The sequence below is a fragment of the Lagenorhynchus albirostris genome, chromosome X, assembly GCF_949774975.1.
Source record: "Lagenorhynchus albirostris chromosome X, mLagAlb1.1, whole genome shotgun sequence".
Lineage (NCBI taxonomy): Eukaryota > Metazoa > Chordata > Mammalia > Artiodactyla > Delphinidae > Lagenorhynchus > Lagenorhynchus albirostris.
In genome coordinates this window covers 31436662-31461525 of record NC_083116.1, presented here as the reverse complement: position 1 = coordinate 31461525, position 24864 = coordinate 31436662, and the positions used below count along the sequence as shown (strand labels likewise).

At 35.4% G+C, this 24864-nt stretch overlaps 1 protein-coding gene across 1 annotated transcript; it reads left to right on the top strand.

Annotated features, from left to right (window-relative positions):
- The first annotated feature begins 868 nt into the window (after nucleotides 1-868).
- SLC6A14 (solute carrier family 6 member 14) lies at nucleotides 869-24035 on the top strand. Its single transcript, XM_060137614.1, has 14 exons — nucleotides 869-916; nucleotides 1881-2046; nucleotides 5417-5548; nucleotides 6904-7065; nucleotides 7867-8005; nucleotides 9489-9621; nucleotides 11209-11349; nucleotides 16646-16874; nucleotides 18593-18718; nucleotides 19921-20039; nucleotides 20588-20687; nucleotides 20946-21055; nucleotides 23019-23186; nucleotides 23889-24035. The coding sequence occupies exons 1-14, from the start codon at nucleotides 869-871 to the stop codon at nucleotides 24033-24035; spliced, it is 1920 nt and encodes a 639-aa protein (XP_059993597.1).
- The last annotated feature ends 829 nt before the right edge of the window (nucleotides 24036-24864 follow it).

Here is a 24864-nt window from a genome sequence, read left to right as displayed (position 1 = left end):
CCTCCCTGGCCAAGCTGGGATGCTTCCTCAGAGTTTATTTTCTAGGCCTCGCCTTTCTTGCAAAGTGAAGTCTGTGGTTAGGCTTAAAATTTCCCGTACACCTGCTCAATAATTTGTTTTGTTTGGCCTCTTTGAAATCAATCCCTGTAAAAGACAACGTTGCCCTGAAGGCTGAGAAAGGTGCTCGAGACATGGACTCAAAAGTTGCTCTTTTCAGGCAGAGCCAGCTGAGTAATCTTATCTCAACTGGCTACTTTTCAAAGTGCCCAGCTCAGGAGCTCTCCCTCTGGGAGCAGTGTTTGCCCCAGGGGATCAAGTGCTTTCTAGTGAGTGGCAAAACTTTGGGAAATCCCGGAGCCCAGGACAGTACAGTGTGTTCAGGAGAATCTTGGGGAACGGAATGGACCCCACAGACCATGCCCTCCCCACCTCCAGCCCCGGTGGAGATCAGCACTTGGCCTCAGGACAGAGACCAGACTAAGAGAGGAGGTTACGAGGAATCAGGGAACCCCAGAAAGGAGGCAAGATTGCGAAGGCACCTGCGCGGCTCTGAGTCAAAGGCTGTCAGTCATCTCGGCTCTGACTGCTCTGTTCTCTCACAGCCCAGCCCTTTCCCGGGGCCCGGGGCAGGGGATTGCTACATGCCAGCTTGCCAGGGGAAAAACCGGAGCCTCACTTTAGTCCCTTCCAGTAATTGACACGACAGGGTGCTCAGGTGGGGGAGGAGAGAGCTTACCTCCATAAATGGCCCCACCCCTGGGCATGGTGGCTCACTCTGGCAGGTAGCGACGGGGGAGTGTGCACCTGCCACCAGTCAAGCTCCGCCAGACTGCGAGACCGGCAGAGCAGCCCAGGGAGCCAGTGAACCATGGACAAGTTGAAGTGCCCGAGCTTCTTCAAGTGCAGAGGGAAGGAGGTAGGAATCTGGGAGCTATGGGAGGTGTGGAGGGCTTGGGAAGGGAAAACTTAAGGGGAGGCAAGTCTCAGATTTTGCTCTCTGCAGCTGTTCCCTGTTTTCCACATTTCTGTTCAACTGCCTTCATGTGTGCCCAAGATGTCCCCATAGAGTAGAGGAAACATAGAACAGTTCTTACTCTGGTGGCTAGATGTCTTAGGGTCACCTCATCCTCTGCCTTGGGTGTGCCCACCACCTTGTGTTTTCTGTCCCTCTCCAGACTGTGTCCATATGCGGGAGGGAAATGAGAAAATGTACTGTCCTTATCTGACCTGAAGAACTCTCCCCTGTCCTCTGAAGTGGAGCGAGCATTGCTCCACCTGGTGGGACAGAAGAATTTGTCTCTGAATATTATTTTGTGGCTTTCAGAAAAGCACTGATTTTACTCTCCAGGATATGGAGAGAAGTTAAACTTCCCTGACAACTCCAAACATCAAAACTACCAGCCAGTATGAAAAAGAGTCTATGAATTTTTTTTTAATAGAAACTATATTTCATCCTTTTTCTCAAATATCTCCTCTGATTTCAAGAGCGTTGATTTTACCTAATTCATCTTTAAGACTTTTGTATTTGAAATTTTATTTTCCCACCTTCATTTGCCCATCATGCTGGGTGCCACATGTACCCTTTCCACCAAAATTTGGATGATCTAACCCGAAGAAGTAGTAAAAATATCCACCTACAGAGCTTTTTTCATTTCATGGGATAAACGTTGTAAAGTAAAAGCAGCCATCCTCAGAAATCTCCCCAGTCTTGGAAAGTGTCCTCCTTAGCTATGGTTTTCAGGATTCATTCTCTCAATCTCTCTCTGTCTCTCTGTCTCTGTCTCTGTCTCACTGTCACTCTGTGGTTTTGTGAAATTATGCGTCTGTGGAATTTTTAATAGTAAAAAAAAACCAAGCTGTTGATATTTTCCCTTTTCTAGAAAGTGACGGCTTCATCTGAGAATTTCCATGTTGGTGGAAATGATGAGAATCAGGACCGTGGCAACTGGTCCAAAAAATCTGATTACATTTTATCTATGGTTGGATATGCAGTGGGATTGGGGAATGTGTGGAGATTCCCATATTTGACCTACAACAATGGCGGAGGTATTCCCCCCCCCCAATTTATTTCCTCTTCAGTTTTAAGTGCGGTGTTTTATGGCCTCTGAGGATATTATAACAACTGAGGAAAGGTATATGATAATATGGGTTAGTGGGAGGATGGGAAATGAGCATACTGCGTTTTATTATTAGACTATGAGTTTCTAGCTCACGTTGGAAAGCTGGCTTCACAAGATGTTCAGATATAAACTTGATAAAAGTTGTATATTTAGCACTTCTGAGCTTCTGATCTGAAATCCCATGTCATCTTCAACTATGACTTCGTCTTCTTAATTTACACCTTCCTATGATAATCTGTTCACACTCAAGTTGTGTTTTGCCTAATTTATAGCTGAACCTAAGCAAAAGGCAGGGAATTCTCGTTCTCATAAGAAGCTCAAATAAATTGTTTGCTTAAATAAAATAAGGCATTACATTTTGGAAATTTAAGTGTGGAAGGAGTTGATTAAAAAGTAATTAAACGTTTTGTACTTTAAGCTGCAATATTCAGTTACATGTATTTCAAATTGGATTGATCATGTAGAAGGTCCTTTGAAAATGCAATAGAATGTAGATCAAGGCTAGGTGTTTAATTTCTGCAAAATAATGCAGTTTATACCTCATAGATCACTAAGGAAGATTCCATTAGAACAGGAGAAAAAAATAAGTCTGAAGTGACACACAAAAGGAAACAAAATGAATTGCACAATCTTCTAGTCATGTTGAAACCACTTTTCACTTACCATATTTTATTTACTTGTAATTACAGGTTCTATTAGAAGTGTAGAGGTGACATCCCCTTATATTTCATAATTGGTTACCAGTGAAACGATGTCACTATAAGTATTCTTCTTGGTACAATAGGATTTTTTGTGGTGATATTTCAATCTTATATTCCTTATTAATTGGTTATATTAAACATTCGTACTGGCCTTCAGAGAGTTAAGAAAGGGGCTCTGTTTATCAAACATTTTAAGTGTTGGTGACATAAATTACCCTATCTAGAGCATACATTGTTTAATCATGGGTTTGGTATAAATTTGAGCTGGAAGATGACTCAGGAATCACCGTCTTTTTGGTGTCTATGTCCTAAGGTCTGTGTAGTGGAGAGAAGCATTCAGGCTCCTTTCCAACTTCTTATGTTCAAGTTTAGAATAGGAAATTCCCTGTGAGTTGACATCATACATAGGCCCAGTACTTACTATAAATTTCCAGGAACTATATTAAACTAGATTTAATAGAGAATTCTTAAACTTAGCTGAAATAAAATGGCATTATTTATTGTATGCTATTACCTCTTTCACCACTTCCTCTAAAAATTAATATATCATATTGGCTCTCAGTTTTTAAAGATCACATCATTTGGGTAATGGATGATCTAGTCTCTCTCAATTGCTTCTTTCTCTTTTACCCAAGGGTAAAAGAGGAACATGAAATTCAAATTTGTCAAATGTTAATAGATTAGATTTTAAATTATGGTCAGGCTTGAAAGACTTGTTAAAATCTGGAGTCATTTTTATCTGTAGGAGCTTTTTAACAGTTTATGAAAGAGGAGTATCAGACTACCTTAGGGTCTAGGTCAGCAGGACTAACAATTGGTGACCACTATACTGGACTGATAATTTACCAGTTATGGTTGTTATTAATAATGAAATAATATAATGGGTGAAAAGCCTTATACAGCATTGAGGAAAATCCTTTTTTGTGTGTGTCTAAAAACCTATTTACACTGGGCTAGCAAAGCGTTGCTTATTGTTGTGTTTAAACAGGGATATTTTGTATTACTTTTTCTTCATATTTATCATTGGTAGGAATTAAACTTCTATTAATCATAGTAATGATGGTATGTACATTGCAACATCTATAAAAACATATTTGTCCCTATGTTCTGGTGACTAGTATGTAACAAGTACTTTATTGTCTCCTAATTTTCAAAAATTAATTAATTAATTTTTGGCTGTGTTGGGTCTTCGTTGCTGTGCTTGGGCTTTCTCTAGTTGCGGCGAGCAGGGGCTACTCTCCGTCGTGGTGAGTGGGCTTCTCATTGCGGTGGCTTCTCTTTGTTGTGGAGCACGGGCTTTAGGCATGCAGGCTTCAGTAGTTGTGGCGTGAGGGCTCAGTAGTTGTGGCACACAGGCTCAGTAGTTGTGACTTGCGGGCTCTAGAGCGCAGGCTCAGTAGTTGTGGCGCACTGGCTTAGTTGCTCCGTGGCATGTAGTATCTTCCTGGACCAGGGCTCGAACCTGTGTCCCCTGCACTGGCAGGAGGATTCTTAACCACTGCGCCACCAGGGAAGCCCGGTTGTCTCCCATTTTTAGTAGAATATATTTTTAGGGTTAGAAAAAATGTAATTCCCAGGTATGATGTTATAGTAGCATAATAGGAAAACTATATGAGGAAAAAAATGTAACATGGCTGTATGAAATGTACATAATCCAAAGGCTATTTTTATTCACTTATCTCCACATTTTTTAATTAAACTTTGTTAAGACTTCTAGAATACTTGAACAGTAAGCTTAATATTCTGTCCCTGCCTCTACCAAAAATCTGGTCATAGTTCTAATGAATAGTATTATGCCCTAAAAGCGGGCAGAAAAAAAGTAAAATAATAAAAGGTTTAAAACAAAACCCAAAAATGGGCCTGAATAATGTAAATGTAGGAGAATTAGTCCTTATGAAATTGAAAGTTAATTCTGAATGCATCTCAATTGTTCAGATTCTTCTACCCAAAATAATATTTCTTATTAACGTTGAGTGAAGACCCTTATGACTATTTGGAGAATACTGAACTTAGCTGTAGTAACTTCCACTTTGAACCACATTTAACATTTGAACCCTAAGTCTTAAAAACTGTTTATTTTTTAAGGAGAAAGGAGGGAACTTAACTTTGAAAATATACTATGTGCCTGCCCATTTCGCCAAGTGTTTTCACATAGGCTCTGTGATTTAACCCTTACCACAAACTGATGAGTTGGCATTGTTCTTCCCATTTATGAGGAACCCAAGGTTAAGAGGTTAGGTAATCTGCCCCAGGTCACATAACTGGTATATGATGGAGCCAGGATATAAAGCTAGGGCTACCTGGCTCCAAAGCCTGTGATCATTCAACTTCTCTGGATTGCTTTTTACGGGCTATTGTTTTTAATAATCACAACAACCTCATTAGGTAATACTAGCATCCCCATTTCATGGATGAGGAATCCAAGATTTAGAGAATCAACTATTTTCTCACAGACAGTAGTAAATTTGGAGCCTAAACCTAGTACTCTCTGACTCCACTATATCAGAATGCTTTCAAAATGTTGTGCTAGTTGTCAAAGTGCCATCCAGATTTGGGCATATAATAGTGCTTTGGTTCTTTTGTTGTGTTTTCTAGGTGCCTTCTTGATACCTTATGCGATTATGCTAGCACTGGCTGGTTTACCTTTGTTCTTCCTAGAGTGCTCACTGGGACAATTTGCTAGCTTAGGTCCAGTTTCAGTTTGGAGGATTCTACCATTGTTTCAAGGTTGGTATTAAAATGTTTTCCTTATTGGTCTATTCCTGCATATAGCTGTCCTCATATTAAAGGCAAAAGGGCATACGTTGCTTTTCTGACTATTTGACACTGTCGAATTTAGAAATCAAATGTTACTTTATATTTCTCTTTATCTTGGGCTGCAGGTATGGTAGGGGTTAAGAAGGATATGAGAGAGTTGTTAAGGTGTCATTATTTTCCTGTTTTCACCTTTTGAATTATCTTGGCAGAAAAGTTGAAGGGCAGGTCACTATTTGTTCTTGAACATTCCTAATGGAATAGGACACTAGGAAAGTTTTTTTTTTAATGCTTTGATTGTTATTAAACATCCAATAGCCTTTCTGTTTGAAGATTAGATATCATTTTGGTATGTGCTAGCTGCTGAAAACTACTCGTAAAGGCTTCAGTGTAACATCAAAAATATATTTATAGCGAGGTGGATAGAATATAGTGCTGGAATATTAAGGAAGCTACCTCAAAAGCTAGTCTTAACATACGAGTTACATTCAGTATGCTTGCTGTATTTTGAAACCACTGAGCTAAAGAAATTTCAGAAGTTTAAATTTGGATGGTTACTGAGTTATTGAATTTTCTTTACATGCACTTGTAGAAATGCTGTACACTCTCCTTTTAGGACATTCATTCAGAGGATTTATCTTCTACTTGTCAAAATGTTGGTTTATATATGTCCATACCACTCTCTCACTTGGTCCCAGTTTACGTAAAATAGCTAGCTAGTGGGAAGCAGCCACATAGCACACGGAAATCAGCTCCGTGCTTTGTGACCACCTAGAGGGGTGGGAGGGAGACGCAAGAGGGAGGAAATATGGGGATATATGTATATGTATAGTTGATTCACTTTGTTATAAAGCAGAAAATAATACACTACTGTAAAGCAATTATAATAAAGATTTTTTTTTAAATGTTGGTTTGTAGATGAAGAGGGAAGTATTGGTCAGCGAGTCGATAGGATATGAGCTTTGAATAGTTTGTTTTTTTTAATAGTATCCACTCTGACCAGAATTTACAGACTTAATAAGAAATAATAATGAACATGGTTTTCCCTTATGTGAATTCGATGGCTTAATACAGGTCTTTGATCTTAGAACCTTTTTCTGATCAACTAAAAAACTGTCTCAGAAAGTCAATCATCAAAATAATTTTGAGAAGAAAGCTACTCAGACAGTAGTACTGTCTCCCCCATCAAAAAAAAAAAAAGAGATAGAAAACATTGTTTGAAACAGTTTTCTCATTTTAAAATAGATTTTGTGGAAATTGAGATGCAGCTTTACGAATTAGGAAAACAAATTTCACTTGTTTTTTATTTTAATTGTTCTCTTTTCCAGGTGTGGGGATTACAATGGTCCTGATATCCATTTTTGTGACAATCTATTATAATGTCATAATTGCCTATAGTCTTTACTACATGTTTGCTTCTTTTCAACGTGAACTACCATGGAAAAACTGTTCTTATTGGGCAGATAAAACCTGTAGCAGATCGCCTATAGGTAAAATTCATTTATTTATTTAAAAAATATTATTAACTCTGCATCATTCTTTTATATTTTCTAAGAAGATTAAAGGGGTAAATCATTTTCTAACCAATTTAGGTTCAATTTTAAGTGAAACATAGGTTATTGATAAAAGCAGAATAAAGCATGTATAACCTGAAAATTGATTAATGCAATATGTTAATTTCTGAGGGCACCCAGTAAGGCTAAACCACTACTTGGAGTACTTCTTGCAGGCCTAAGTTGTGGGCAGCAAGAAAAGGAAGAAAATGGGAAAGTGGTAAGAGAGAAAAGCACTATTTATGATAGTAGTAGTGTTTCAGTTGATGGTTGAGTGTTGCTAATCTTTGGGACAATGTAGCATCAGTATTGTAGACTATTACCACTGGGATTGCCTGTGTATATTGGAGGATAAAGTGATAAAGATTTAACACTTCTTAGGAATTTAAAGGTGTCATTTATCTATATAAGTTAAATAAGTCCACATATGAAAAGTTCCTTAGAGCACTAAATCCCAACTGAAATGATTGTTACTCTATAGCTGTTATTACTATAAATATAACCACAATTTAAAAAGGCAGATATTTTCATCCTCGCCCCCAGCTTAGTAGTAGAGAGGATTTAAGATGCTGAATGTGCATGGCTTATTCCATTTGTAAGATTTCTACTCCACCTTCACCAAGTAACAATTTAGACAGTACTTTAAATATTTCATCATTAAAACTTTTTTTTTCCAGGTAAGTACTCTTCTAAAACTAAGTATGTGTCTGTGTATGTATTCTTTTTTCTAATTTTTAGTGACACATTGTAATGTGAGTATAAAGCTAGGTGAAATCTTCCAAGTGAATAAAAGCTGGTTAGACGCCAACAATTTTACCTGCATCAATGGAAGTGAAGTTTATCAGCCAGGGCAGCTTCCCAGTGAACAATATTGGAAGTGAGTACAGTAAATTATCTACATCTTAAACGGATGTTATTAAAATTTTTTATAACAATAAAATATTGATCCGCTCTTTTCTTAACTCATATAAGTAGGAAAAAAAAGGGGGGGGTGGAGTCAGAGCAAATTATACGTCGTTTGACTCAAATGTTTACCTAGCCTGTGTGAGTAGTAGTAGCCTGCAAAATTAGCTCACAGTTAACAGATTGTCGTTTATAAGTTAGTTATTAAATGGGCACAATGTTGTCAGTGATGATTTATACAGTGCTTATTAGCTATAAGCTAGGGCATTGCTTTGAAGGAAAAATATGCAACTTTTAGACTATAATGAGCAAGTTCTAATGATAAACAGTTGGGTGATGAGTAATATTGGGGGAAAATTGCTATTTAAGGCTGAGATTCTTCATTATCCATTTTGCTTATAATTGTCATTATATGGTAAAAATAGATGTTTGGGGTTATATTTGCTTTTATTAATTTTAAATGATCTCTCTTTAATCTCCTTACTGTATACATACCCTTTACCCTTACATAACTTCTTTGACTATTGCTGTAATGAGCTCTTCCTCAGCTCCATGTTGTTGCTCTTTTTTTTTTTTTAAGATGTTGGGGGTAGGAGTTTATTAACTTATTTATTTATTTTTGCTGTGTTGGGTCTTCGTTTCTGTGCCAGGGCTTTCTCTAGTTGTGGCAAGCGGGGGCCACTCTTCATCGCCGTGCGCGGGTCTCTCACTATCGTGGCCTCTCTTGTTGCGGAGCACAGGCTCCAAACGCGCAGGCTCAGTAGTTGTGGCTCACGGGCCTAGTTGCTCCGCGGCATGTGGGATCTTCCCAGACTAGGGCTCGAACCCGTGTCCCCTGCATTGGCAGGCAGACTCTCAACCACTGCGCCACCAGGGAAGCCCCATGTTGTTGCTTTTTGTGACCCTTTTAAAATTTGGACCTTGAAATGTTCCAAATATAAAGCTAAGAATTAAAATCCTAGATCCATATATGTCCCTAGTGGAAATCATGGAATTATACCTTTGAAAAAGGTATAAATAATGGGACCATTTAGGTTTGATAACTACAAGTATGATGAATAAGAAAATATTTAATACAATTTAAATGTTTTCTCCATCATTTGAACTTGAGAAAAAATACCGTAATAAGTAAAATGAAATAATCTGATGTAAGGTTAATTTCTTTCCATACAGGAGCTTTGAAATATTAGGGGAAAATCATAGCTAAAGGAATGAGTGGATCTTTTATTCTGGGGTTTGGAACTTTGGATTGGCTGCAGTTGACCAGAAAGTTCAGAGCCTAATTTTTCACTGAACTATTTTTGCCCCTCCATACAACTACATCAATAAAAGAGTCACACAGCAGTGATGTATTAATAAAATACTCATGAAGCTTCTCCCTGGATGAAAGATATTAAAAAATTCAGTGTATTAAGACAAGTGATTGTGTGTTCATCAGAGGGCTTATGTGTTTTCAGTAAAGTGGCGCTCCAACGGTCAAGTGGATTGGATGAGCCTGGAGTCATTGTGTGGTATTTAGCACTTTGTCTTCTTCTGGCCTGGCTCATAGTTGGAACAGCACTATTTAAAGGAATCAAGTCTTCTGGGAAGGTAATTTAGAAAACACATTAGACAGTGATGTAGCTGTTTTCCGATTTCATTGTAGTTCAATGCCAGGTATTACCAAATGCATGTTTTTTCTATGATGGGAACATTCAAATGTGTGAAAAGCTTTCTAAGTAGGCAGCCTCGCTCTAAGAAAATACATAAGAACACTGCTATTATTAAAAATAAAAGAAAACAAGCAAAAATTAGTACTACATGTGTGAAACTTCTCTAAACTTGGGCCCTTCTAGCTGATACAGCATTCTGAGGCTTGGGAGTATTTCTGTCCTACTATAATAAAGAAGCATCTTGAATGGAATTATATATTGCAATGTTTGGTTTGGAAGGTTTAGATCCTTGTTATATATGTTGTATAGGGTAACAGTGTCAGGATTCCCCTTGTTAGAGAGAGAAGGATAAAAACGATACCATTGTTCTCTTAAAGCTTGCCAAAATTGACTCAGAACCTTGTCTCAGCAGAGTCCTCTTCTGAAAAACATTTCCCACTTCATTGTTTTATCTTTTAAACTTTCAGAGAGCATTGTGGCAATTTCTGAGAACAGTATGAAATTTTCTCTGTGAGCAGTTGTACAGTACTCAGAAAAGTAAATGTGTATGTGTTTGTAACTACTAGACTGAAATTCCTTAAAGACAGAGGACAGGAATAACTGTGGATACTATCTTTGTGTTCTGGTACAATACCTAGCACAGTCACTTAATGTTACATTGTAATGAGACATGCTGTTAGATCACAAAAATACAGTGAACATCACAAAGTCAGTGGAAACTTTCCAAAATAATGTTGCAATTGCACATTTTTGAAACCTTTGGTTCCTTTTTGATGTTAATATCGAAAGAATCCATTAAAAGCCATTTACCCACGCAATTAATTTTTATTGGTCTCTGGATGACTTGTTTAAATCATCTCCTTGGACATATTATCAAACATACGACATCTATGGACCAAAGAAATCATCCACATTAATGAAAAGCCAGCCTCAAAGGCAGTCTGCTCATCTGGAACCATGTATTATCTAGGGCACAAGCAGTTCACACGTATATATGTGTGCTATCAAACTCTCTTAATGGTAGCTTTAAGGATAATAATAGCAAGTGTCCAGTATTCACTTAATCAACTTTCATGGAATTTGGACACCTACTAGGAGATTTTCCTTCTCCTTGGGGATTGAGTATCATTGCAGGGTTTAAAATCATTTCCCTTCCCACATCAATGCAGTAATTTACCAAGAGGTGCTATTCAGTCCCCTCAGACATTTATTAGGATACATTTAGGAAAGCGCTCGATCTAGATTCCAAGTTACCATTGCTAATGTATTGTGTATTTACAACACAAACCTGGTAAATATTGCTTCATACATCAGAGTGTTTTGAAAGTGGATCATTTGAGAGTGGTGAGAACAGGAAGAGAAAATTATGCCAACATTGGTATTAGTATTATCAGACATTAATAATCTAATGAAATCTTTGATACTTTATTTTACTAATTTCAACTGGCTAATAACTTTATTTGTATATAATTGTACACCATGATTTAAAGAGATAACATTAACTTTTGGTTGTTCTTCGTGGTAGGTGGTATATTTTACAGCTATTTTCCCCTATGTTGTCTTGCTAATCCTGCTGATCCGAGGGGCAACTCTGGATGGCGCATCAAAAGGCATTTCATACTATATTGGAGCAGAGTCAAATTTTACAAAACTTAGGGAAGCTGAGGTAAGACAATTTGGATTTCAAATTATCTGAGGAGGTAAAACTTAAAAGCCAATATTGAAAATCTTTGATTGCCATTGAGTGTCATAACATAGTAGCTTGCAAAAGAATATGTACTTAAGTTTATTAGCGTTTCCGTCCCCTAGGATGTCTGATTTAACTATTTAACATGACACTAATGCTCTCTTATTGGAAGTGAGACAATCATTTTTAGCAATAGGATTTTCAAAGTCATTTTATTCAAACTGATTCTATTTGACCAAAAGGATTTGGGGCTTATTAATCTGAAAAAGAATATTTCATGCATGAATACCCACAAATTGATGACTAGGGCTATGTGACTTATCAGATAAACTCGTAGTAGGTTTAAAGATTATAGCTGATGGTTTAATGGTCTAATATAAATTTTAATTGTCTTCAAAAGTTAATATCAAAAGTTCATATTATGAAGTTAAAACATAAATTTGAAATGATGAAGCATTCCATAAACAAAACTGTTACTTGTACCAGACACATAAATATGTACCATGAATATGAATTGGTAACCCCTTTTAATATTAGTCTATCTCCAGACAATGGCTGTGTGTATCATAGGTACATAAAATCTTTTACAATTTTGACTGCAGACAGCATTGTCAGTAAGTGTACTCTATATACTATGCTTCTATTGATACAGGCTAATAACACTTTCACTGTTTTAGTAGTCATGCCACATTCTTGGAACACATTAAGCTTCTGGTCAGGTAAAACCCCACGGTATTACATTAAAATCAAGAAACACTATAATATCTACCATATTAGTACTGTTAGCCAAAATGGATATTAGTTTTAGTTTGCTATGGTATTCTTTGTGGAACTCATGCTAATTTCCAGCAATTGTGACTTCCTAAATACTCACAATCCAGATATTTAATTATCTGTTGTAGAATATTACTGGTAAGCAAGTCAAATTTATCAGTTTTTAGTAATGGAAATCCATCCTTTACCTTTTTGAAAATTGAGAGGTCAATCTCTGGCCTTCAGTTACCTTCTGTGTGTCCAATTTTCACTCAATAATTAACCATAAAACCCTAAATTATTTTAGAACTATGAAATTTTATTGTTTATGTGTTGGAGATTAACATAGTTTGATGTGTCTGTAGGCCCCTGTGTTGATTTCTTCATTTATCTTGGGCCTCATATCTTTTAATCTTGTCTGTTAATCTCTTTCCAACTAGAAGACCATTTTTGGTAATGGATGAGAAGCAAATAAAATGGAAGTTGGGACTCATCATCTTCCCTCTGTTAGGTTATTACGCAAGATAAAATATGTTAATGTTCTTTGAAATGGTAAACTGTTATATAAATATGAGCACACAAGTATTTTAATTATTGCTGTTATATAATACTGTATTGTAGATGCAACATTTTCCCTAAGAAGTGGACCCTCCATTTTCTTTAAACCTCATAACTTGGAGCACAGTTGAAAAGCCCCTTTGATATTCCTTTAAGTGGCTTTTACAAGCCTCAGATCACCTGGGCTTTATAGCTCCGTGAAACTATCCTGAAAATTTTATATGACTATTTTATACTGGTCTGTGTTTCGGTGTCTCTATTGTCTTTAAAACATCAGAGCTAAGCCTAAAGCTCCTTATGAAACATACAGTTTAATCATCCTACCTCCTCTCCCCAACACAAACACTACCCTCATGCCTTCTTTGGGTTTGCTGGCAATGAGAATTTTTTCTTAGATGCTTTTTATTCTGCTCCAATCCATACTCTAAACATGCAATCATAAGTATATATTTTTTCCTTTTCTTTAAGTATTTGAACTCTACTGATATCTCTAGGAGAGTAGAGAACCATAGAAATTTATAGCTAGAGGGGTCTCCAGTGACTATTTTACTAACTCCGTCATTTTACAGTGATGAAGTTGAGACCCAGGAAGAGTCACACTTCATTAACTTTACATAGCCTGCTTTTGCATCTTGAATTAAGGTTTCCTAATCACTCAACTAATAGTCTTGTATATAGCTATGAGATGGGTAGATATAGAGATTATAACTATGTTTGGAACTATATTTCACTTTTATTTGCAGCCTAGGTACATCATGGTATGCAGTAGCATTCTGACACAACCCAGACCTGCCACACGACCTCCAGCCTCCTTCCCCCAACTCACATATGCATACATAATGTATCAAGTCAAAGCAGCTGAGACCAACATAAACATGTTGTTCATTTCTTAATATGTACAACTGCCTAAGAAATAAGAGAGCATTTTTTTCTCACATGATTTTGTTATATATAAGGGAAATAACCATGATCTAGCTGTCTATCTATCCATCTATTTATCCATCCATTTTACTTCCTACTGGCTTCCTGCCAGTATATATATTATATATATATTTCACTTATATATAACAAAATCATGTGAGAAATAAGATGTAATAATAATCTAACATCAAGCTGTATTCTGAAGACCTAGTATTTATTTCACTCCTAACAACTTTATTTCAATTGAAATTGGAAATAGATTACATATCTTTCAAGGAGAAAATTATTGTTTTTAACTTCCACAAAAGAAACCGAGTATCAATTTATGTTTCTTTTCCATAAAAACAATAATAGCTATCACTGAGTATCCTACTAATTGCTTTACATATGTTATCTCATTTAATTCTCACATCCTTCCTAGGACACATAATTATTACTACTATTATTAGCATCATCATCATCTCCATTTTATAGATGATGAAACAGGCTTGAAGATGTTAAATAAATCAAATTCAATGAAAGTGAGACGTACTGGATATAGGCTTCATTCTTTTTGACTCCAGAGCAAGAACTGTTAGTCACCATGTTATACGGCCTGCCTTCCACTGACCAGTCCTGTTTTCAGAAGGACTAAAACCACACTTTTGCCTACATATATGCCAGCCCTATTATGTGAAGTCTTCACAATTAGATTTTTCTTTGGGGTAATGTTATATCTACAGAATTTTACTATTAAAATGGATTTACCTAGGTTAGTTTCTAAGATTTATTATTGTCCTTTAGCAGAGACATAGGAGGGGTAGATCGTGAAAGGGGGAATGATAAAGGGGTCGAATTAGATGGAGAGATGAGGCCAGCCACGTGGGGCTCTAATCAAAACATGGAATGAGGGTACTGGATGATTGAGGGGATGCCTAAATGTATCATCATTCTTCAAAAACTGCCTAGTACCACCCTTGTTAAGAATTAATGTTTTTATTGTCCCCAAGTTGATATGTGGAGTAAATAGAATTCCAATCAAATTCCCAGCACAGTTTCCATGGAACTTGAAAATTTATTCTAAAATTTATGCAAAGGAGAAAAGGCAAAAAAGCAAGGTGTTTCTGAAGAAGTGAGGAAGACTTGTCTTACCAGATATGAAACAATATTATAATGCTATAGGTATAAAAATAATGTGGTGTTAGCCTAGGTATAGACATACAGACCTGTGGCACAGAATAGTAATCTCGGAAACAGATTCATGAACATATGGAACTTGATATGTGGCAGAAGTGGGGATGCAGGTCAGTGGGAAAGGGATTGACTATCCAATTGATATAATTGAAAATATCAGTTATCTTTGGACATAATTGATAATATCAATTATCTTCAGATAATTGATATTCCATTTAGAAAACAATGTGTTGAGGGACTTCCCTGGTGGTCCAGCGGATAAGACTCCACGCTCCCAATGCAGGGGACACGGGTTTGATCCCTGGTCAGGGAACTAAGATCCCACAACCCACATGCCGCATGCCACACGGCACGGGCAAAAAAAAAAAAAAAAAAAAAAGAGAAAGAAAGAAAGCAATGTGTTGGGATTCCTAATTTAATATGCATAGTATCAATTTCAGGTGAACTGAAAACTTAAGGATATAAGCAAAACTTTAAGTCTTTTAGAAGAAAATATAGGATAGTAGCTTTATGACCTTGGGCTAAGGATTCTTTTTTTAAGTCAGAGAAATCAAGAACAATACATAAAAGCAAAGATGAATACCTTCAGCTACATTAAAACAAAATCTTTGGTTCATCAAAGGACACAATGTTAAGAGGTGAAAAATATAAGCCACAAATTGGGAGAAAAAAACTAACATATATAACAGATAAAGGATTAGAATCCGAACTACATAAACAATTCCTCGAGATCAAGTAAGGCGAATAACCCAAACAAGAAATTGGCAAAAAATATGAACAGGAATTTCACAGGAAAAGACTATGGAATATATACACATAAAAACATGCTACACCTTATAAAGTACTTAGGGTTATCAAAACTCATTTCACAGCCACTAGTTTGGACAGTATTAAAAATTCTGACCAGTGTTGGCAAGGATGTAGGGGAATGGGAACTCTCATACCAGCTGGTGGGAGTGCAAAGTGATACAACTACTTTGGAGCATAATTTGGCAATATTTAGTGGGGCAATACAGCAGTGGAAAAAAATGTTCAGAACTACATACATTTAATTGAACCATACGAATTTGCCTATATTCTTTCATTTTTGACTTACAAAATTGAAATTTTATATGGTTCAAATTGATAATGGATAAATCTCATATACTACTGAATGGAAAAAGCAGGTTGTATAAGTTTACATGCTTTAAGAAAACTTTCTATAAACTCAGAAACGTGTAAAGCTAAATGCCATATTGTTTAGGTTAGTAAAAATATAAAGAACATTGAAGAAATGATAAACACAGAAGTCAAGATAGCAGTTACCACTGAGGTTGGAAGAGTGATATGATCAGGAAGGGGCACAGGGAGGCTTTAATAGACTAGTAACAGGGCTTCCCTGGTGGCACAGTGGTTGAGAATCTGCCTGCTAATGCAGGGGACACGGGTTCGAGCCCTGGTCTGGGAGGATCCCACATGCCACGGAGCGACTAGGCCCATGAGCCACAACTACTGAGCCTGCGCGTCTGGAGCCTGTGCTCTGCAACAAGAGGCTGCGATAGTGAGAGACCCGCGCATCGAGATGAAGAGTGGCCCCTGCTTGCCACAACTAGAGATAGCCCTTGCAGAGAAACGAAGACCCAACACAGCAAAAAAAAAAAATTAATTAATAAACTCCTACCCCCAACATCTTCAAAAAAAAAAAAACATTAAGTCCCTGGAATTTATTAAAAAAAAAAATAGACTAGTAACATTTTATTTCTTAAGCTAAGTAGTGGGTACTTGGGTATTTATTTTGTTCTTGTATGAATATTTATTCATTTGTATATATGAAATATTTTATATAAATGAAAAATTAAGAGTGTGTTTTTAAATATTATTTTCCTTGTAGGTTTGGAAAGATGCTGCCACACAGATATTTTATTCCTTGTCAGTGGCTTGGGGTGGTTTAGTTGCTCTGTCATCTTACAATAAGTTCAATAACAACTGCTTCTTAGATGCCATTGTAATTTGTTTGGCAAATTGCCTCACTAGTGTGTTTGCTGGATTTGCTATTTTTTCTATATTGGGACACATGGCTCATATATCTGGAAAGGAAGTCTCTCAAGTTGTAAAATCAGGTATGTAATGCTATATATTATTAACTTTGATTAAGTCAATATAGCTCATTTAAGAAACACTGATATATTTTATAGCAATTAAAGCACTCAAGATTTAGGGTATTGTGTTTTCTTTCTCATTTCATCTTATATAACTTGGTTGTTTTAATGATTTAATAATTCTTAGATGATCTGAGAAACAACAGTACATTACAGAACACTTGTTTAAGAATATTTTTTCCAAATTTTGTTTAATCCTTAATAGGAACTACTTACTGCACAATTGCAAGTATCAGGCATCATGCTATGCACTTTACATGCATTATCTTCATCTGTGTGTATGTATATCTATATACACATACATATATATATACATGTGTGTGTTAATATGTATACATGAATACATGAGAGACTATATATAAAAATTAATCCACGTAAAATTACACTATTAGGTCTGAATTTTTAAAACGCACAAATGTCATACAGATAGAAACACAACTGACTTTGAGTATACAGCTGTGTCCAGCTTTAAAGGAATCTGATTAGTGAACTTCCTAACTTTAAAGATGTTAACTAGGGATGCTTAATTATCTTGCTAAAGATTCTCCGGAACAGAATTCTAGGGTTCTTTTAAGTAGGACTTTCTTATTAAATTTCTATTTATGGTTAGTATCATTTGATGGAGAGATTGATGAATGAGAATAGAATGTTAGGACTAGAAAGGACTTTGGAGATCAACTAGTATCCAGCTCCTCATTTACAGAGGAGTGGATTGATGCACAGAAATGTTATGTCTTGCAGAAGATCGAATCATTAGGAAGTGACAGAGCCTAGGCTAGAAGCTAATTCTCCTGACTCCTAGGCCAGTCCTCTGGGAGGTTGGAGAAACTTAAAATACTTAAAACTAAGTATCATATAGCATGACTGAAATTTTTTTATAAAGCGTCTCTAAAGGTAACATACATCAAATAGAATGAATTGAGTGATTGGGATTGACATGTATACACTGATGTGTATAAAATTGATGACTAATAAGAACCTGCTGTATAAAAAGAAAAAATGTGCCTTCCTGATAAAATGTTTATAATAAGTAAAAAATAAAAACAAAAAAAAATAGAAAATAAGATTCAATTTATAGTTTCATTACATACAATTTTGCAGGTATCCATATAATAATTAAAAGGGCACTAAAATTACACCCATTACCTTATAATAACCTATAATGGAGTATAATCTGCAAAAAATACTGAATCACTATGCTGTATATCTGAAAGTAACATAATACTGTAAATCAACTATACTTCAATAAAAAAATAAAATGGCACTACACGGCTGTGAAATGTACAGTGAAAAAAATAAATTAAATGGCACTACATATAGTGATTTGGGGTAAACATTTGGAAAGAGAGTTAAAGACTAAAAAGTTAATTCCATAAAGACTAAAAAGTTAATTCCATGAACATATCTTTTGCGGGCCCCTCACTGCTGTGGCCTCTGCCGTTGCGGAGCACAGGCTCCGGACGCGCAGGCTCAGCGGCCATGGATCACGAGCCCAGCCGCTCCGCAGCATGTGGGATTTTCCCGGAATGGGGCACGAACCCGTGTCCCCTGCATCGGCAGACGGACTCTCAACCACTGCGCCAACAGGGAAGCCCTCTAGTATCTTATCTTGAAAATGTTCAAATATGTGAATTTTCTTGGCAACTAATTTTAAATTAAAATGCCATTTATTTTCTTAGGTTTTGATTTGGCATTCATTGCTTATCCAGAAGCTCTAGCTCTACTCCCAGGTGGGCCATTTTGGTCCGTATTATTTTTCTTCATGCTTTTGACTTTGGGTCTCGACTCTCAGTTTGCTTCCATTGGTAAGAAATACTCCCAATGTTAACATATCCCTCTTATGTTTTACTCATGTTTCCTCTACTTAAAAACATCCTTTTCTTACCCTTGTTGCCCCCCTCTAGCTTTTACTCTCAAAATCATCTTACTGAAAGTTCTTTTTAACTTAAGTTTTAAATATGGAAAAATACAAAGTACTCATGTATCAGACACCCCAAAGGAGCAGAGATTAATATTTTATATTTGCTTCAGATATTTTTTAGAAAACTAAACTGTTATAGATAAATTTGAAGTCCCCTGTGTTTCTCTAATACAATTCACATTTCTTCCTTCTTAGAAGCAACCGTCACCATGGATTATGTATGTTATTCAGACCATGTTTGTATGCATTTTATATGTATCCATAAATAACATATACATTTTAAAAATTTCACATAAATGTGAAGTTTCATAGCATACATATCATTCTGACAGTTGTTTTTCATATGTGTTATGAATCCATGTTGATACATAGACATATAGCACTAGTTAATTCACAATCTGTTGCCATAATGATGGGCATTTGGATTATTTCCAATTTTTAAAAATTACACACACTGCTGCAATGACTATTCTTGCACATGGTTCTGTGTACACATAGGGATTTTCCCTAGGGTACCCACCTAAAAATTCTGAATTTCATCATATCGTGCTCTTACATAAACCATTTAAATAGTTTACAGGATAAGGTCCAGCTTCCTCTAGTTGACTTTCAAAGCCCTCCAAAAATCTCGAATATGTTTCTTAATCCTTTTACTCATATATCCTTCTACTTTTAGCCAGTACCCTGTTTCACGAACACATTTATTTCTTAAACCTAGAAGGCCTTTCTGTCTCCATGTTATTTATTCAAATATTTACCTTATTTAAAAGTTCTACTAGAATTCTTCCTTCCCTATAACCCTCTTTCACACTACTTCAGCCCTCGGGAACCTGTTACCTTATAATTGCTACCAATGAAAAGCCTTATAAAACAGACTAAAAACAACAAATAGGGCTCCATTTGATTCTTATCAGAACTGATGAGTAGTCACTGCCGAGAGAAAGGACCCCGTGGATTTTTAAAAGTAAGAAGTAGGGCCCAGCATATATTCTCAACACATATTTGTAAATTTGATTAATAGAAGTTGATTTCTGTGATTAAAATTATTGGCAAATGAGTTGACATGTCATTTTTTCCCTTCTGAAGAAACGATTACAACAACGATTCAAGATTTATTTCCCAAAGCGATGAAGAAAATGAGGGTTCTCATAACTTCGGGTTGCTGCTTGGTTTTGTTTCTCCTTGGCCTCGTGTGTGTGACTCAGGTATACTACAGTATTTTTTCATAGACAAAATATTAGTTGGAATGTACTTTATAATCTAAATGAGGAAGCCAAGGTTTAAGAGGATGTTTAGTGACAAGTCCAAGTCTGACTTGCATCAAGATTTTCTGAGTTTTAGCCCAGATTTTTTCCCCATTATAACACAATTTCAATAGTAAGTATATTTGGCAGAGGGGGAAAAAGCCCAATAATGGACAATTTCCCCAATTACAATAAAGTTATATACTTTAAACATAGGCTGTATTTCTTGTCAGCTACTACAGAGCACACACTGCATATCATTTTGATAATCAACTATTCTAAATGCTTATTTTTTAACAGTGACTCAGTATAGAATAAAAGGTACATCCTGTTTGAGATATTTAAAGCCACGTTTGTGTTTACATTTGAAAACATTCCTTTTCGCATTTTGGCAGAGGTGAAACCAAGGAGCATATGTTAAAATCAAATTAGTAGATTCAATTTGAGTACCTCATCAATCATAGAAATAATTAAAAATATACTTAAAAGTAACTGATTTTTTTTGGTAGGCTGGAATTTACTGGGTTCATCTGATTGACCACTTCTGTGCTGGATGGGGCATTTTGATTGCAGCTATACTGGAACTAATGGGGATCATGTGGATTTATGGTAAACAGTGACTATAGAATTATCTACACATTTTACTAAAATGACTTAGTTTGATTCCTTCTTATTATGTTTACTGTAATAGCTAAGTATAATATACTGGACAAAAATTTATTATGAATAAAATGTAGTTAAAGGTATATATATGCTTCATTGCTGTAATATTGGAAAATGTTTAGACATGGAAAGATAACTTGGGGCCACAATGATTAATGCATGAAAGTATAAATAAGGGCTGAATGCACTCCTTGTTGTTTTTAGGAGGCAACAGATTCATTAAAGATATAGAAATGATGATTGGAACAAAAAGGTGGATATTCTGGCTATGGTGGAGAGCTTGTTGGTTTGTCATTACGCCTATGGTTTTGACGGTAAGTATTAACATGCCATGAATTTGGTATCAATAATATATATATTTAAACACTTTTAAGGTAAACTTGAATTATTCACACTGAATACAGTAAGGCAAATTAATGTCATAAAGTAATGATTTTCAACTTTTACTTCATGACTGGCGCCTCCAAGTTGCCTAAATTACAATGCCTTTCTTTGTAGTATAATTTTTGAGGCCATAGGCTTAAACAGTTACCATTTGAGAAAATAACCAGGCTCCTATAGACTTAAAGGTCCTAGATACTTAAAAATTATCAATAGGCTAAATTTTTAAAAACCAGTCATTTGCTTATTCCCTAAAAAATATGCTGAGCCATCTACAATGTTCTTAACCTCTCTGCTTAAGACCCAGTCTCTGCCTTCAAGGAATTCAATCTAAATATACTAATTGCTAAGAAACAACACTCAGTTGTTAATGCATATTTTTTTATGGGAAGTGTTTAGTATCTGAAATTACTAAAAGAAACTCATATGTGTCAATAGAGGCAATAGTTTATGTTAAAAATTGGTGCTATTTAGGAGCTGAGGGAAAGCAAAAGATGCCTTCTTGGAGAAACATGACATATAGACATGATATCTTTAAATAAAAGCTCAGTAAAAGGCTGAATGCCAAAATAAACACTTAATGGGACAGAGAATTTCTATAGACTAGAAATAATGGTGGGGGTGGGGCAGTGGCAAAGCCTTACAGAGGATGCTTTGGTTCTCACTACCCCCACGCTTCAAAGGTTTTCCTAGAAAAGGCCATTACATAATTTGATCTAGAATTTGTTTTAGAGCGTGTTTTTAACATTATAAGGTCAGGTTCAAGTAGTGAGCGGTTGGGATTTTCACAGTGCTACTAAATATTGTTTTCCTTATTTCACAAGTCTCCACAAGTCTCCATGATAATATAAGCCCTTTACCAACTTAGAAAATCTAACTAGACTTTTTAGCCAGCTAATTTTCACTGATTACTAGGTTTGACAACTGGATTTACTTTAAAATGCAAAAGTATTAGATATTAAATGATATACATTATCATCTATTTTGTATAAAGTCATATATATTAAATTCCACTATCCCTCAGCTATTCTCTTGTAGTTACGTAAAATTATGGTAATTGTGAAATAAACTTAAATTACTGTAATGAAATGAAAGAAATTAATCTATTTAATTCTAAAATTAAACTTGAATATCTATAAAATTCAAGACAGGTAAATTTAGAGGAACTACTAGATGATCTTTTAGTTTTTGCTCATTTTGTTTTGTTTGCTTTACAGATTTCTAAATAATTAGTTTTAATGCTGCAACATTCTAGTAGGTTGTTTTTAAAATACTTTTTAAAAAACTTGGCCTTAGTTTTCATCTTGAAGAGTCACTGTTTTGCCCAAACATATATTGAGCTTGTTTTTTTCTCAATAAGAAAGTGAAGGGTGCTTTGGTAATTATGTACCAATGTGTGAATGCGTGTGTGTTTTGGGTGTGGAGTAAGGGGTGCTCTGTGTAGTGGAAAATAATAGAAACAACTGCTAAGCAAGGTGCAAAGCATGTTCACTAAAGTGTACTTTACATTCTCATTGAATTGATTGATATGCTGGCTAGCTTATAGAACAGAATAAAACCATGCTATTATAAGTGAAATAAATGTTGTATTTCAGTATTTTATTGAAATACATGTTGTACAAGTATTTGTATCTTTTATAAGTATATGGAAGTGCTAATTTTGGAAGAATCTATTCAGAGCCAAATACAAGTTATTTAGATTCGTTCATTTAGTATTTTATCTTCTGGCTAGTTACCTGATTATCTTAGTTGGCTTGAATGTATTTTCATTTTAATTGCTTTTGATAAGTTATTTCTAAGGAATGGAATCAAATTGCTAATACTTAGTGCAAATGAAATCATTAGTGCAATAAAGTTTAATCTTTACCATTTTCTTTTCATATTTTACTTTCGCAGGCAATCTTGATCTGGTCATTGGTACAATTTCATAGACCTGATTATGGCAAAATTCCATACCCTGACTGGGGAGTTGCTCTAGGCTGGTGTATGATTATTTTCTGTATTATTTGGATTCCAATTATGGCTATTACAAAATTAATTCAAGCTGAAGGAACCATCCTTCAAGTAAGCATGTTAATATTATTTATACTTTAAAAGTTATGGTATCTATACCCGTACTGAGTTCTACTGAGATGACACAAAGCAAATGACCTTTTTCCTTTATATCTATAATTTTCACCTTTAAAACTTCATCTGGTTATAATACATACTGTAATAGCATGTTAAAACTGGAAAAACTCTGGTAAATTTCTTGAACTCAGTCTAGACCCTGAATTATCCCTCTTCCATGGAGGCCCAGGGGAGTTGATTATGACATCTCAATAGGACAATGACAAGGTAGGCTCAGCAGGCAGATTGGGTTCAAGATCTAGGTGAGTGCTTTGTGGATCTAGATCAATGGTTTGACCCTTTCTTTGGTTATTGAAACTTCCCAGGCATACCTGGTTTAGATCCTCACTTAACCCTCACCCTAAGGCCAGGATAGAAATGTCTGAGAATTCAGTGAAAGTATGTGAAGTGATATTGTTGCTTGAATGGGTTCACGAAACACTTTCTTTTGAAATCATTTACATACTCAATTATTTTGGCTTTGTAGTTAATACAATTCTGTTAACAATTGGTTACATTTGAGTATCATTTGTTTTGGTAGACAGTATATTAAGAATTTAGATGATCATTTTTTACTTTTCTATGGTTCTTATTTCATTTTGGTTAGCAAGGAGACTTAACACTCTAAAATTTTCATTTTTTTTCTTTGCTTTTCAGCGCATTGTAAGCTGCTGCAGACCAGCTTCTAACTGGGGGCCATACCTGGAAAGACATCGTGGGGAAAGATATAAAAATATGGTAGATCCTAAAAAAGAGACTGACCATGAAATACCTACTGTTAGTGGCAGTAGAAAACCAGAATGAGATCTAGTTTTTAAAAATATGTGGTTGTGTAATGTGATTATTTTAGAATAGAGGAAATTTTTATTTATTTGAATGTTGAGTAGAAAAACATATATACTAGGTTCATAATAGTATGATGAGCTTTTTTTCCCATTTACGCAGGAATGTAATATAAAAATGTGAATCTACTAATGTTTAGCAATGTGATTATTATATTTCTTTTAAGATTATCTTAACACACACATAGCTGCCTCTATTTCACAATAAAATATTAAAAATAATATTTTTCTAGTATATTGAAGGCTTTATTTTGAACTGGTTATTTAGAAAATAGTTACATTTTCTATTATACAAGTTTTTAAATATCACTTGCTTACGTTTTCTTAGTACATAATCCTTCCTTTCCATAAAGCTGGGGAAAATAAATCAATATATTTAAAAGACAGTGTTAAAATTGAAAGCCTCACTTAATTAGAAATGCCATATATATGAAAAAATGGACTGTGTATATAATATGATGACTGTAGCTTAATACTTTTGGTTCATATGTCTAAAAACTTCATGTATTCATGGCTCACTTTTTCTAGGTGAACTTAGTGGTTACATTCTTTGTTTACAAATAGTGAAGTAAGACAGAAAACTAAGGATCCCATGGCCAGTAAGTGATAAATCTAGAAAATGGAATCCAGAAGCTTTGATTACTTCTAGTTAATAGATCAAGTAGAATGCTTTTGTCTTATCTGAATAAGTTACTACTTATGGGTGGTAACTTATTTACATACTTACAGAAGATAAACGTGTGAAACTTGTCAAGAATGAGGGCAGCCAAATTAGAAAGTCCTATGTCCCA